General features: G+C 48.1%; 1 protein-coding gene across 2 annotated transcripts in view; it reads left to right on the plus strand.

The window, feature by feature from the left end:
- The window catches only part of NSF (N-ethylmaleimide sensitive factor, vesicle fusing ATPase), an 88154-nt gene extending 77258 nt beyond the window's left edge, over positions 1 to 10896 (plus strand). Inside the window, exons 18-21 of one of the 2 annotated variants that reach the window (XM_051640367.1) lie at positions 565 to 699; positions 1489 to 1602; positions 8730 to 8785; positions 9193 to 10896. In XM_051640367.1, the coding sequence (XP_051496327.1) occupies positions 565 to 699; positions 1489 to 1602; positions 8730 to 8785; positions 9193 to 9208 (321 nt within the window). In that variant the 3' untranslated portion in view covers positions 9209 to 10896. The remainder of the gene's footprint in view (positions 1 to 564; positions 700 to 1488; positions 1603 to 8729; positions 8786 to 9192) is intronic. The other variant, XM_051640366.1, reaches the window with a different exon arrangement.
- Positions 10897 to 13270: the final 2374 nt, after the last annotated feature.

Genomic DNA, 13270 nt, shown 5'->3' on the forward strand with positions numbered 1-13270 from the left:
TGGAGAGAGTCCAGCCCAGGGCACTGAGATGCTGAGGGGGCTGGAGCATCTGGCTGTGAGGAAAGGCTGGGAGAGCTGGGGCTGTTGAGCCTGGAGAGGAGGAGGCTGAGGGGGGATCTGCTCAGTGCTGATCAATATCTCCAGGGGGTGGCAGGAGGATGGGGCCAGACTCTTGCCAGTGGTGCCCAGTGACAGGACAAGGGGCAATGGGCACAAACTGGAGCCCAGGAGGGTCAACCTAAACATGAGGACAAACTTCTTTGCTGTGAGGGTGGCAGAGCCCTGGGACAGGCTGCCCAGGGAGGTGGTGGAGTCTCCATCCCTGGAGACATTCCAAACCCACGTGGACATGTTCCTGTGTGAGCTACTGTAGATGACCCTGTTCTAGCAGGGGGTTGGACTAGATGATCTTTAGAGGTCCCTTCCAACCCCCACCACTCTGTGATTCTGTAATTTTGTTTTACAGGGCCATTTTCTGGTTTCCATTGGTAGTCAGCTGAAGCTTCCCAAGGCTGGTTCCTTTTTGTCTTTCTCTTCTTGACACTTGTTCCATTGTCTGGGCAGGGTCGCAAGCTCCTCATCATTGGAACCACCAGTCGCAAAGATGTTCTGCTGGAGATGGAAATGCTCAATGCTTTCAGCACCACGATTCATGTGCCCAACATTGCAACAGGGGAGCAGCTGATGGAGGCTTTGGAGGTGAGAAAAAGTTCAAGGATGACAAACAAGCTTAAAATTGGCTGTAAATGGGGGATTTTGCAGTAGCTCAGTGTTTGTGAACTATCTCACCTGACATTATGTCATAATATATCAGTTCTAAGGCCTCTCTGAATTACTTTTTCATACATTTATTGTATGATATAAGGCAAGATGAGAGAGCGGGGATAAAGTTTGTGGAATGGAAAGATTCTGAGGGCATGGAAGTGGGCAATGAATATAATCAGGGCACTTAAACTGAATATACCAGGAGGGTGCCAAGCTCTGGGTAACTGGAACAACATCAAATGAAGGTATTTGGTGCTGAAGAGATTACAGGTTCTTTATAAATTTGTGCCCTTAATGGCTTTTTCTTCTATGTCACAGTGAATATTGAAGGCTGTTAAAATAAACTTAACAGGCAAATCTTTTGTGCAAACTTGGAAAATTGTCACGGTGGTAATGTCATCAAAGCCTGACAGACACAGGAACTCTTGCAGCAGTTGTGAAAACTTCATGGCTTGAGGCACTGTCTTCTTCTAGACTCTAATCTGGAGAAAACTAGAATGGATCATAAAAAGCCAATCACTGACTGTTCTATTAGAGATGTTATGAAAATAACCCTTATGGAATAAAAGAATCTATGTGTTTTGCCTTGTCTAGATATATTGCAACAATTTTTTCTTCTATGCTTTCTAGCTTCTCATTCCTTTTTTCCTGACTTTGGTGCCATTTTTCCTACTGATGGTCTCCTGTTTTTGATTTTTAATTTGTTGGTTTCCCCCTCCCCAGCTCCTGGGTAACTTCAAAGACAAGGAACGCAGCACCATTGCACAGAATGTCAAAGGGAAACCTGTCTGGATTGGTATCAAGAAGCTGCTGATGCTGATAGAAATGTCATTACAAGTAAGAATGTTTCTGGTCTGGGAAGGGCTGGGGTAAATGGAACAGTCTCAGAGGTTCCCTCTTCTCAGTCTCATACTTGAGCTGTGTGGTAGAGCCATTGAATTGGGTTCATTGAGAAAAGAGCTACAGTGAGTACAAGATTTGGAATCATGGAATCACTTAGGTTGGAAAAGATCTTCAAGATCATCAAGTCCAACCATCAACCCCACTCTCCCAAGTCCAGCACTGAGCTGTGTCCCCAAGTGCCACATCTAGACACCTTTTAAGCACACCCAGGAATGGTGACTCAACCACCTCCCTGGGCAGCACATTCCAATGTCTGACAACCCTTTCCGTGAAAAAGTTCTTCCTAATGTTCAGTGTAAACCTCCCCTGGTGCAGCTTGAGGCCATTTCCTCTTGTTTTATCACCAGTAACTTGTGAGACCAGCACCTACCTCTTTACAACATCCTTTCAGGGAGTTGCAGAGGGTGATGAGGTCTCCCGTCAGCCTCCTATTCTCCAGACCAAACATCCCCAGCTCCCTCAGCTGCTCCTCATAGGATTTCTGAACAAAGGAATCACCAGGTCTTGGTCTGTGGAGAGATCTTTAAAACCCAAAGTGCCAATAGGCTGTGTGGAGCTGCACTTCAGGGAAGAGCATCTGGCAACAGGAGGGATTGGATTAACTTACCTTTGGTGAAGCTTCTCCTCTACACCCAGCCTGTCAGGGCTGCAGTCACTTAGCATTTACCTTTTTTTTAATTTTTTTATTTTTTATTTTTTTTAAGAAAAAGGAGCCTGTGCAGGTGTCTATGCTCTTTCCCTGGAGAAGATAAATCTGTCAGGCTGTTCAGCTGCTCTTCTCTTGATTTTTCCACTTCCAGCATTTTCAAGACAAGAATTGCAGGGGGTAGAAATCTGTAGCAGCTCCTCTGGCTCCCCACAGCCAGCAGCCCTGCCTGCAGCCAGGCTGCTGCTCCCCGGGGGCTGCCTGCTGGAAAGCAGAGGGTGCAGCCCTAATCCTCCCCCCTTGACACTTCAACCCCCTTCCCCCTCACACTCTCTCTTCACATCAAGTGGATTTAGTGCAGCTGAGTGAACTGTCCTTAGATCTTCCTGGGAGAGGCTGAGCACAAGCTAAGAGGCATGTGGTTTAGCAGCAATAAGTCATGAATCCCCCTGTTCACTATTCACAATTCTGTTCCAACTTGCACAGCACTGGGGATACACTCTGACTGGATGTCACCTCAGGGAATAAAGTCATTCATCTCGATGACTTTCCTCTTCTTCCTTGGCTTTTAATTCCACACCTACAGGCAAGTCAGTCAGTCATTGCTTACATGTATTAAATGTGTTTAAGGGGTGCAGGTCTCCAGGGCCTGCTGGGCTCTGCTGCAGTCCCTTTCACTTAGCCTTGACACTGGATTCCTGCTCCTGACACAGAACATTTTCTTCTGCTACTTTGACCTTAAGTGTTGGTTCTTTTCAAAACTCAAGGTGTGTGAATGATGGGCTGTTCTCAGTCTGGAGCATGGGTGGAACTGCTGGGAGTTCACAGCCTGGCCCCATGGCTGCACACCTACCCTGCTGTGGGTGGGGGGTCTCCATGCTGCCCTGGGCTGTGCAGACAGGGACATTATTTTTTTTAACAAGACCACCATTTTACAGATGAGTCCATGGCCAGTCAGGCTGGGAGAAGACAGGCAGAGCTGTGGCAGAGGGCTATGAGGATGATGAAGGGAGTGGAACTTCTGTCATACAAGGAAAGGCTGAGAGATCTGGGGCTGTTCAGTCTGGAGAGGAGAAGACTGAAAGGGGACCTTATTAATGTCTAAAAGTATCTGAAGGGGGATGTCAGTATTGGGCCAGTCTCTGTTCAGTGGTGCCTGTGCCAGGACAAGGGAAAACAGCACCAAGTGACAACACAGGAAGTTCCACCTCAACATGAGGAGAAACTTCTTTCCTGTGAGGGTGACAGAGCCCTGGGACAGGCTGCCCAGAGAGGCTGTGGAGTCTCCTTCTCTGGAGACTTTGAAGACCCACCTGGACACATTCATGTGTGATCTGCCGTGGGTGTTCCTGCTGCAGCAGGGGGGTTGGACTTGATGATCTTCAGAGATCCCTTCCAACCCCTTTGATTCTATGATTCTATGTTTCTATGTTTCTGTGATTTCTGCCACAGTGAAGAAGTGTGAGATGAAGGGCTGCTACTGTTGATAAGAGCTGCTTGGTGATCCACCTGGGCTGGCAGCAGCATGACTTAGGGCATCCCACTTAATTCAGGTAGTTGTGTGATAGCATGTGGCAGTTAGATATGAGCAAGTCCTGTTCCAGAAGGTCTGAATTGTTTACATGAAACAATCTGCTGAACTGCTATAAATCCAGGGAAGCAACGCAGCCCTCACTGAGCAGAACACTCATACCCAAATACTATAGTGATGCCTAACTTAACTCACAAGAAAGCAGGATCTCACCAAATGACAAGCCTAAGACTAGTTCCTTTTTTTCTGAGCTGGACCACAGCTTTTTAGAAGGGGATTTGAATCTGAAATTCCATCAAGACTCAAGTGTTGGATGGAGTTTCTCAAAAGTCAGCTGATTAGATCCCATGGTGAATTAATTCTTCACAAAGAACATGCACCTGGTTTGTTTCTCTGCAGTCACTGAATCTAATTGTGTTTGATTTGTTGTGGGTTTTTTTACTAGACTAGTAACCCAGTGTTTGCTGCCTGTAGGGATTTTTCAGCTGTTCACATGACTCTCTGTTTCCAACTAAAGTCTTGCTGTACCAGTCTCTCAACAACAAAGTCCTTTCTTGGAGCACTGTGAACATCTGCATTGCTCTGCTATCTTGAGTTGCTTTGCTTCCTTGTTTACTAGCCTTCTAAACCCACACTTTTGGGCAGGTTCATTTCCCTCAAACCATGTTTATTACTGTTCCTGACCTTCTTTCATGTGCAACTACTGGGATTTACTGTCACATTCTTTGGTCATCTTCTATACACCGAGTGTCCCGAAGTGATGTTGTGTTCCTGTTCAAAAGAAGTCTTTGATGAATGGACACACTCATCATCTGCCACATGAATCCACAAGAGTTCAGTTGAGAGGTCTCTGTGGCTGCTGGGTGTGGAGCAGCTCTCAGTGCTGTCAGAAGTCACACTGGCAGCACCTGCCCTGACCCTGTGACCCTGCCTGGGCTGCTGGCTGTAAGAACCTTCTCTCCATAGCTCAGGGACCAGTTCCTCCTGCTTCTCTTACCTGCCTGGCTTGTTGCTTTTGGACCTTGCTGGCAACACTCCAGAAACCAAAGGCTCTCTCCTCTTGGAGCAGGAACCTGACTGAGCCAGGCAGCTTTCCAGAAAGTCCTTTTTTGCACCTCCAGCATTTCCTGATTTGGTAATTTCTGCTTAGCATAAATAAAACTTGAGTGAGTCTAAGCTGTTTGCATGGAATGTATTTCAACCTACACAGGAACTTGTTTTGAAAGGTCCTCACATAAAATTGCCTGTTTTATTTTAAACTTAACACTGTATCTGAGCATAGGAAGAGTTTGGATTTTGGCAGGTTTACAGGAGTACTGCACTACCCAAGGGCATGGATATCTTGCTGGAATAGCTGCTTCTCTTTGGGCTAAGAATTAATGAAGACTCTTCAATTGCCTTTTCCTCTAAGGATTCCCAGGCATGTCCTGGGAACACTGCAATACCTGGAAAGAAACAATAATTGTCTTGCTAGTGCTCCAGTTGGTCTCCGTGCTGTTCTAGAGAACTTTCCACCCCTTGGACAGCAGCTTTTCTCCTTCCACAGAACACTAGAGACTCCTGAACCTGCTTCCCCTTTGCACTCTAGTGACACCATCTTCTGTTCCTTCCAGGGCAGGTCAGCCTTCTGGTTTTGTCTCTGCAGTTTTGATCAAGTTTGCCTCTTTGCTGCCTTTCAGCTTCTTGCTTTAGTCTTTTGGGCAGATATTGTGTCTTCAGATGCTGGTTCTCCCAAAAAATGTCAGTAGAAGCTCTGTCAGTGCAGGTTATGAGTGAAGTGTGGGGAAGAAAAGAACAGTTTCCCACAGAGTGTCTTCCATGGCCACTTTTTTCTGTCTGAATGAAGAGGGGTGGGGAGGCAGCATCTTGATTTGGGAAACAGAACATTGGCCTTGGCAGGTTTTAATTTTAGCTGGTGGCATGGGTATGAATTTTCTAGGAATGAAAAGAAGTTAAATGTTTGTGGATCTGCATCTCAGATCGTGTGGGGTTATTTTAACAGAACTATCTGACTGGTCCTTTGTTATTTCCTGATGGTGATGACTTTTCTATGCATTCCCAAACTTTCACCAAGGTCCTGGCAACAGGACAGTCCTCTTTGCAAGGAGCTAGTCCTCTTGACCCCTGTGTCAGTCAATGAAATCCATAATCTTGGAAGAAACAAGGTCCTTTGTTCTTTGTGACGTTCTCTTCCTGTCAGCTGGTGGCCAGAAGCCATGCCTGGCTCCATCTTCATGGTTTCTCAGGTCAATCTGAGGTATGGGATCTTCTCTTTACTGAGTAAATTGCCTCATTCTGTGGCCTCAGCAGAAGGTGTCTTGACTCCTCACCCACTCTGTGATGCAGCAGCCTGATGGGGTTGGCAGCCCTGGCTGTGCTGATAGGGATGTTGCCTTTGGCCCTCAGTGGTGCCTCTGCAGGGAGTGTGAGTGCTGAGGTGGTGAGCAGCTGGTCCTCTAACCACCCAGCTGCCTTTCATTGGTCGTCTGATTTGCAGAATACTTGAGATCTTAGAATCACAGAACCATTCTTGTTGGAAAGGAGCTCAGGATGTCACCTAGTCCAGTTCAGACCTTCAGTAGGCTTATGGGATGACAGCAGACTTGTTACCACTCTCTTTGACATCAACCTTTGATGGGAACCAGGCCTGTCCAGCTCTGACAGGAATGGATGAAGTCTGGGGTTGGGACTGTTGCCAGCAAAGTCCACTTTCTGGCAGTTCATTTATCCAGCTCTTCTACCTTTGTCATAGATAATTTGTTAGTTTGGACCATAGATGAGTAGTGAAGACTGAGGTCTTGGTGGGCTTGAGTAATGTGAGTTACTTGAGTAACTCCTGAAGAAGTCCTTTCAGGAGTAGACATCTGAACTGCCAGTATCTACAGAAATGTTGTGTCTTATCTGAGAAGTCCAGGGATCCCTCTCAGATGTTCAGACCAGGACAACTTTTTTACTCATGGTCAAAGATCAAATGTGTTTTGTCCTTTTCCTCAAACCCCTTCCTTTTATGGGCCATCTGAAGCTTGTTGGGTGTGCACTGGTACTTCTTTTTGCTTTAGTGTGGCCTTGGCAGCTCTTGCTCCTGGGTTTGCTTTGGCTGTGCAGGTAACTTGAGTTTGAGATTTCAGCCGCTTTTGAACCTCCTGTCCAGCACTTGGAAGTGAGCACTTCACCTAGCTCCCCATGCTGGTGGGATCTGGTTCTCTGGCTGGACTGCTTATGACCTTCTCTTTGAGTGGATGTTGTGGAGAGCAGGAAGATCCTAACCAGGTACACTTTGCTAATTGCACCCATGGCATTTTTGTCATCTTTGTCCAGTCCAGCCCCCTCCTCTGACCAAGCAGGATCAGCTAGAACAGGTGGCTCAGGGCCATGTCTGCTTGGGTCTTGAGTATCTCCAAGGATGGAGAGTCCTTGGCCTCACTGGACAGTCCCTGACAGTGTGTGATCACCCTCACACTGACACACTCTCTCTCCTGCTCATGTTGGACTTGCTGCATTTCAGTTTGTGCCTGTGGCACCTGTCCTGTCGATGGGCACCATTCCCAAGAGTGTCCCTCTCTGCTTTAGTCCCTCCCATCAGGTGTTTCTACACGTTGGTAAGAGTCACCCTTCCCTCCCCAGTCCTGAGTCTTCTCTGCTCCAGACTGAACAGTGTTTCCTCTCACTACCTGTCTTTGCATGACAGGTGCTCAAGACCCTTAATCATCTTTGTGACTCATTGCTGGAGTCTCTCTCAGATGTCCCTGTCCCTCTTGTCCTCCAAGCTTGGTGTCACTAGTGCTGAGAGGAAGGGAAGAATAATTTCCCTCAGTCTAGCAGCCCTGGTCCTCCTAATGAAGCCCAGGATCCTCTTGGCCAACTTTGCTCCAAGGGCCCATTGCTGGTTCATGTTAGTCTTGTCCTCCAGGAGGCTCAGGAGCTTTTATGCAAAGTCACTTTCCATCCAGGTGTCCCCAGGCCTGTACTGGTGCAGGGAGTTGTTCCTGCCCATGTGTAGGACCTTGCATTTCTGGTTGTTGAACTGCATGAGATTTGTGTCTGTCTGTACCACCACCCAGCTGAGGTCTTGGAAGGACAGCACCATCATCAGGCACAGCTGTCACACCTCCCAGTGTCATCTGCAAACCTGCTGAGGGTGCACTGTGTCCCCAGGGCCTGTTTTCTTAAAGAGGTTGAACAATATTGGCTCCCACATGGATGCCTGGTCTATCATGCTAGTGACTGACCCCCAGCTGGACTTTATGTCACTGATCCCAGCCCATGGAGCCCAGCAACTGAACTGGTTTTCAGTCCATTGTGCTGTCCCACTTAGTCTGCACTGGTCAGTCATTGACACTTTGTGTGGTCCAGACCTTTTAAAGTACCAGTAATTCTGGAAACATCCAGAAACAGGAAGAGAGGTGGTTGATCATCTTTGTGGCCTCCTCTGGACTCATCTTAGTCCCTTCTGCTCTGGACTGTCTTAATTTGCTGCTCCAGCTCTGGAAAGGGGGAGATGAAGCAGACTCAGAGTGGGCCTGGCTTGTGCAGGGCTGGCAGTGTGGGATGCAGCTGGTGAGCAGGTTGCCATCAAAACACAAGAGCCTGGTAGAAATGCTCCTGCCTGCTTCCAGCCTGGCCCATCTCGTAGCTCTCTGAGCACACGGGGTGTCCTGGTTTGAACCAGGATGAAGCCAATTTTCCTTGTCCTGTTTGGGTGCAGTGTGGATCTGCATTGCTTTGCTGAGGAACTTCTGGACAAGAGACTGATCTCTGGCCAGGCCAGTGGCAAAGCAAACATACAGAGTCACCTCCAGCTGCACCTTTGTGGTCTCATTGTCCTGTTGTGCTACTTGGGAGGTTGCATCACATTAATGGAGATCTGGTTTATTTGCTGTTTAGATGGATCCTGAGTATCGGGTGAAAAAGTTCTTGGCTCTTTTGAGAGAAGAAGGAACGTAAGTACTTTTATTTTAAAGCATTGTTTAAAATTCTCATCTGCTCAGAAACCTGCACTTTGAGGGGAACCTGCACTGTGCTGTGTGTGATCTCCTTGTTGGCCCTTGCTGTGTTTACACAACTGTGGGTCAGATCAGGTCTCTCTGCAGCTGTGCCAGTTGTTCTGGGAGGGGGGAGGTCCTGAAGGCTCCTTGTGAACCTGCTTGTCTGAATTCTCTGCTTTTCTTAATTTACCTGGGACTTAAAAGTCTCAGATATTGGATCACAGGTCAGCTTTCTGTAATCTAAGTAAACCAGAAGAGGTTTCTGCTAGAGTTAAAGTCCAGCTGTTTAGCTAAAATCTGGAACTTTGGTTTCTTGTATTTCTCCTGTCTGAGAGAAGGATGTCCTACTCTTTCCCCTGTAGGTATCACAGGGAATAGTTCAGCCCAGTCTGGCCAGTGACATCTCCTAGAAAATGACTTTCTAATGCATGTAGGGCAGTACCTGTGCTGAGGGAGCTCACCCCAGTGTCTATCCTGGCTACATGTGAGTGGGTTCCAGTGTGTGCTTGATGCTTTTATACATGTGCTTGCTTTCTTGATGGATTTGGCTTCTTTTGCAAGAGTTCCTCCCCTAGACTGAAGGTGGACCAAGTGCAAGATCAACAGCTGGAAAAGAGACCAACCTGGAGAATAGACACTGGGATCTTTGCTCTTCTGTGTTCAGCACACTGGACAAAGTGAAATTCTCCCGTTTCCAAGAACCCAATGTGGAATCTGCATGTTTAGTGCAATACACTTATCTTTATTCTTTGTCTTGAATATCCTGCTGTCATTCATGTGGAAGTGTCTCCTACCACACTGTGCTTCTGGCTGTGTGCAGACCAGGCTGTCTTCTCACTTGGCTGTAGCTTGGGGGAATGTCCTGTAAGTTTTGAAGCTCATGCTCACTTGTGTCCAGCATCCAGTTGCTCTGATAGGAAAGAAATCCTGATTTTCACCCAAACCTGTCAGTCTGTGGGGAGGACACACTGAAGTGCTGCTCTATGTCACCCTGAGGACACCTTCCTTGTGATGTCTATGCCTCATCCACCATGGAGCCAGGCTGATGGCCTCAAGACAGTGGCCACTCTAATTCAGCCCCAGAACTGCCCAGATACTAAAACCTGCTCTCCTAACACCCAGGTGCTTTGTGGTGCCAGGAGAGCCTGGCTAGTGACAGTAGGGACTGGAAGAAGGCAGGGAAGTATTTTGATCAGAGCAGAGAGAACTTCCAAAGCCAGTATTTAAGGCATCAAAGCTGCTTGTTTATTGAACAACAGTTTTAGAGCTGCTGATCCCAGCCTGAAAGCTCTTCCCGTGTGCGGTGTAGATGGCAGCTTGGGATGAGCCACCCTCATGATGTCCTGTTTTTCTGCCATGTTACCAAAGGTTGAAATTCCTCCTTAGAGACAGAGAGGAGGCCAAGCTGCAGCTGCAGGAGATGAGTGTTGCCATGTTTTTGCACTGAAATAAAGGAATGTATCAAACTTTGCTGTGTGGGCTTTCCCCAGCAATCATCTCAGCTCCATGAGGTGCTGTTGCCCATGACTGCACGAGGCTCCTCCCCTCTGGTTCTTGGCTCCACACGTTTAATAAGGTTCATGGAACATACCTCAGTTTGGTGGGGCGTGAAATCAAAGCCATTTAGGAGATCTTAGTGGAGCTTCCTCAACTTGACCAGGCACGCTGCTCAGGGCAGGCAGCTGGTGTTCCCGGGAAGGAGGCTCCTGCACAGCCTGCCAGGCCCAGAGGTGAAGCTCCTGTGGCCCTTAGGGTGTCCCTACAGCAGCAGCAGGAGTTCAGTCACTCCACTCCGGTTTCTTCTCCTTTGGCAGTGCTGTTGTGTTGTGGTGATGTTGCAAATCCCAGTGATTCTTATTCCCTCTCATTTTGTGTATGATCTTGTGACTTTGTTCCTTTCCTCTGCTGGTTGTAGTGACAGCAGCACAAATTAACTTATATTTCAGAGTAAATGATGTAAACTTTATTGAGTCTTTGTCCAGAACTATATTGATGAATAAATATCTGGTTTAACTGCACATTCAGTGGATTCAATAAAAAGCACAACTACTTGTGATCATCTGGGACACCTGTGTCTTTGGTGCTGGTGGGACAGAGGTGTGTGCGTCTAGTGGTGATGTGTGGCATGAAGGTAGCAAAGCTGTTCCCAGGCTGCTGGTGGCCAGAGGGATGCACAGTGTGTACCTGAGCATGGATGGATTCAATGCATCCCCAGCCAGGTTAGGTCCACCACAGGTAGTCTGGTGAGACCCTACCTGGAACACTCTGTCCAGCTCTGGAGTCCTTGGCACAAGAAAGACATGGACCTATTGGAGTGAGTCCAGAGGAGGCCACGGAGCTGATGGGAGGGCTGGAGCAGCTCTGCTCTGGAGACAGGCTGGGAGAGCTGGGGTGTTCAGCCTGGAGAGGAGAAGGCTCCAGGGAGACCTTAGAGCAGCTTCCAGTGCCTGAAGGGGCCTATAATCAACACAGGGACAAACCTTTTAGTGGGGCCTGTAGTGACAGGACAATGGGTGATGGTTTGACACTGAACAAGGGAAGATTCAGACTAGACATTAGGAAGAAAATGTTTCCAATGAGGATAGTGAGACATTGGAACAGGTTGCCCAGAGAGGTGGTAGATTCCCCATCTCTGGGACCATTCAAAGGCTGGATGGGGCTCTGAGCAACCTGGTCGATTTGAAGATGTCCCTGCTCACTGCAGGAGGTTGGACTGGATGACCTTTAAAGGCCTCTTCCTACGTGAACAATTCTGTGAGTTAGCCAAGAAGACCTCTGGTCCAGCCCTTTCTAGAGTTTTCTGGACCTTGCAGCGCTGATGAAGCCCCAGAACATTCATATGTGTGTGAGTTTAGGTGCATCACACTTGAAGATGGCCATGTAGGAAAGCAAGGCCAAACTGTTGGGTGTGATATTTCCCCCCCCCCATTCCAACCTTTTCTGAGGTCTTCATCCAAGATGTTTCCTGCAGGTGGCAGAAGAGGATGATTCCTGACACCCCCTTCCCACCACATTTTCTCTCCAAAACACGGCCTGGGCAGGGGTGGCTTTGTGATGGGAGCTACATGGCTTGGAAGAGTAAGGGCCAAATTCTTCATCCCCTTCCTTGCCCTGATGCTGCTTTTATCCAGAAATGCAACTGTCTCTAAAATTGAGTTGTTAACCAAAGACAGATTTGAAAGTGCTGGGATTTGGGGGGATGGTGGAGAAAGGCTTGGAATGATGGGCAGAGATAATAATAGAATCACAGAATAGATTGGGTTGGAAGGGACCTTCAAGATCACCTAAGGGGCAGGGACACCTCCCACCAGCCCAGGTTGCTCCAAGCCCCATCCAACCTGTCCTTGAACACTTCCAGGGATGGGGCAGCCACAGCTTCTCTGGCCATTAAGCTCACAGCCACTCCACAAGGCTGGACTTCCTGGTTATCTGGATTGGCAGCACAACATCGTTGGTGTTCCTGGAGTGCTGAAGGCATCACTGCCACCACTGGCAGGCGATGGCACTGGCAGAAGCTTGTGGTGTCCACCACAGTTCAGTGAGATGGAGCCAGGCATCATCCCTGCATGAGCAGTGCCAAGTTCCAAGCAGCTCTCCACAAGAAGACCACAAGAACAATGGAATTGTTCTGTGAGTAAGTGGGGGATCAGTGTAGGAATGTGGGGTCATTTCATTTGTTTTTTACCCTTTTGACACATATTTGAGGCCAGGGCTGTGGAATGTTGGAATGATACTTCAAAGTACCATTAATGTATGGGAGATGTTTCAGGAATGCCCACAAATTTGTTCATGGACAGGAGAAGACGTTTTTAAATGAGAAAGTCTGGATCTGAGTCTGCCCAGACCATCAGAAAGTGACTCAGTGATGTCCTGCAAGGATATGGGTGAGAATCTGAGGTCTGAAGCCTGTTTGATGCAGTAATCAGAGTCACAGAATCATTCAGGTTGGAGGGACCTTAAAGATCATCCATCTCCAACCCCCCTGCATGAGCAGGGAACCCTCCCAGCAGACCAGGCTGCACAAAACCTCCTCCAACCTGGCCTTAAAAACCTTCAGGGCTGGGGCATCAACAACCTCCCTGGGCAACCCATCCCAGTTCCTCACCACCCTTAGAGTGAAGAACTTCTTCCTAAAATCTAATCTCAATCTCCCCTCTCTCAGTTTAAAACCATCACCCCTTGTTCTATCACTGTGTTCCCTGATTAAAAGTCCTTCCCCAGCTTTCCTGGAGCCCCTTCAGGCACTGGAAGGTGCTCTAAGGTCTCCCTGGAGCCTTCTCTTCTCCAGGCTGAACACCCCAACTCTCCCAGCCTGTCTCCAGAGCAGAGCTGCTCCAGCCCTGGGATCATCTCTGTGGCCTCCTCTGAACTCTGTCCAACAGCTCCATGTCTCTCCTGTGCTGAGGGCACCAGAACTGTATGCAGTATTCCATCCAGACT

This window comes from Apus apus, chromosome 25, assembly GCF_020740795.1.
Source record: "Apus apus isolate bApuApu2 chromosome 25, bApuApu2.pri.cur, whole genome shotgun sequence".
Classification (NCBI taxonomy): Eukaryota; Metazoa; Chordata; class Aves; order Apodiformes; family Apodidae; genus Apus; species Apus apus.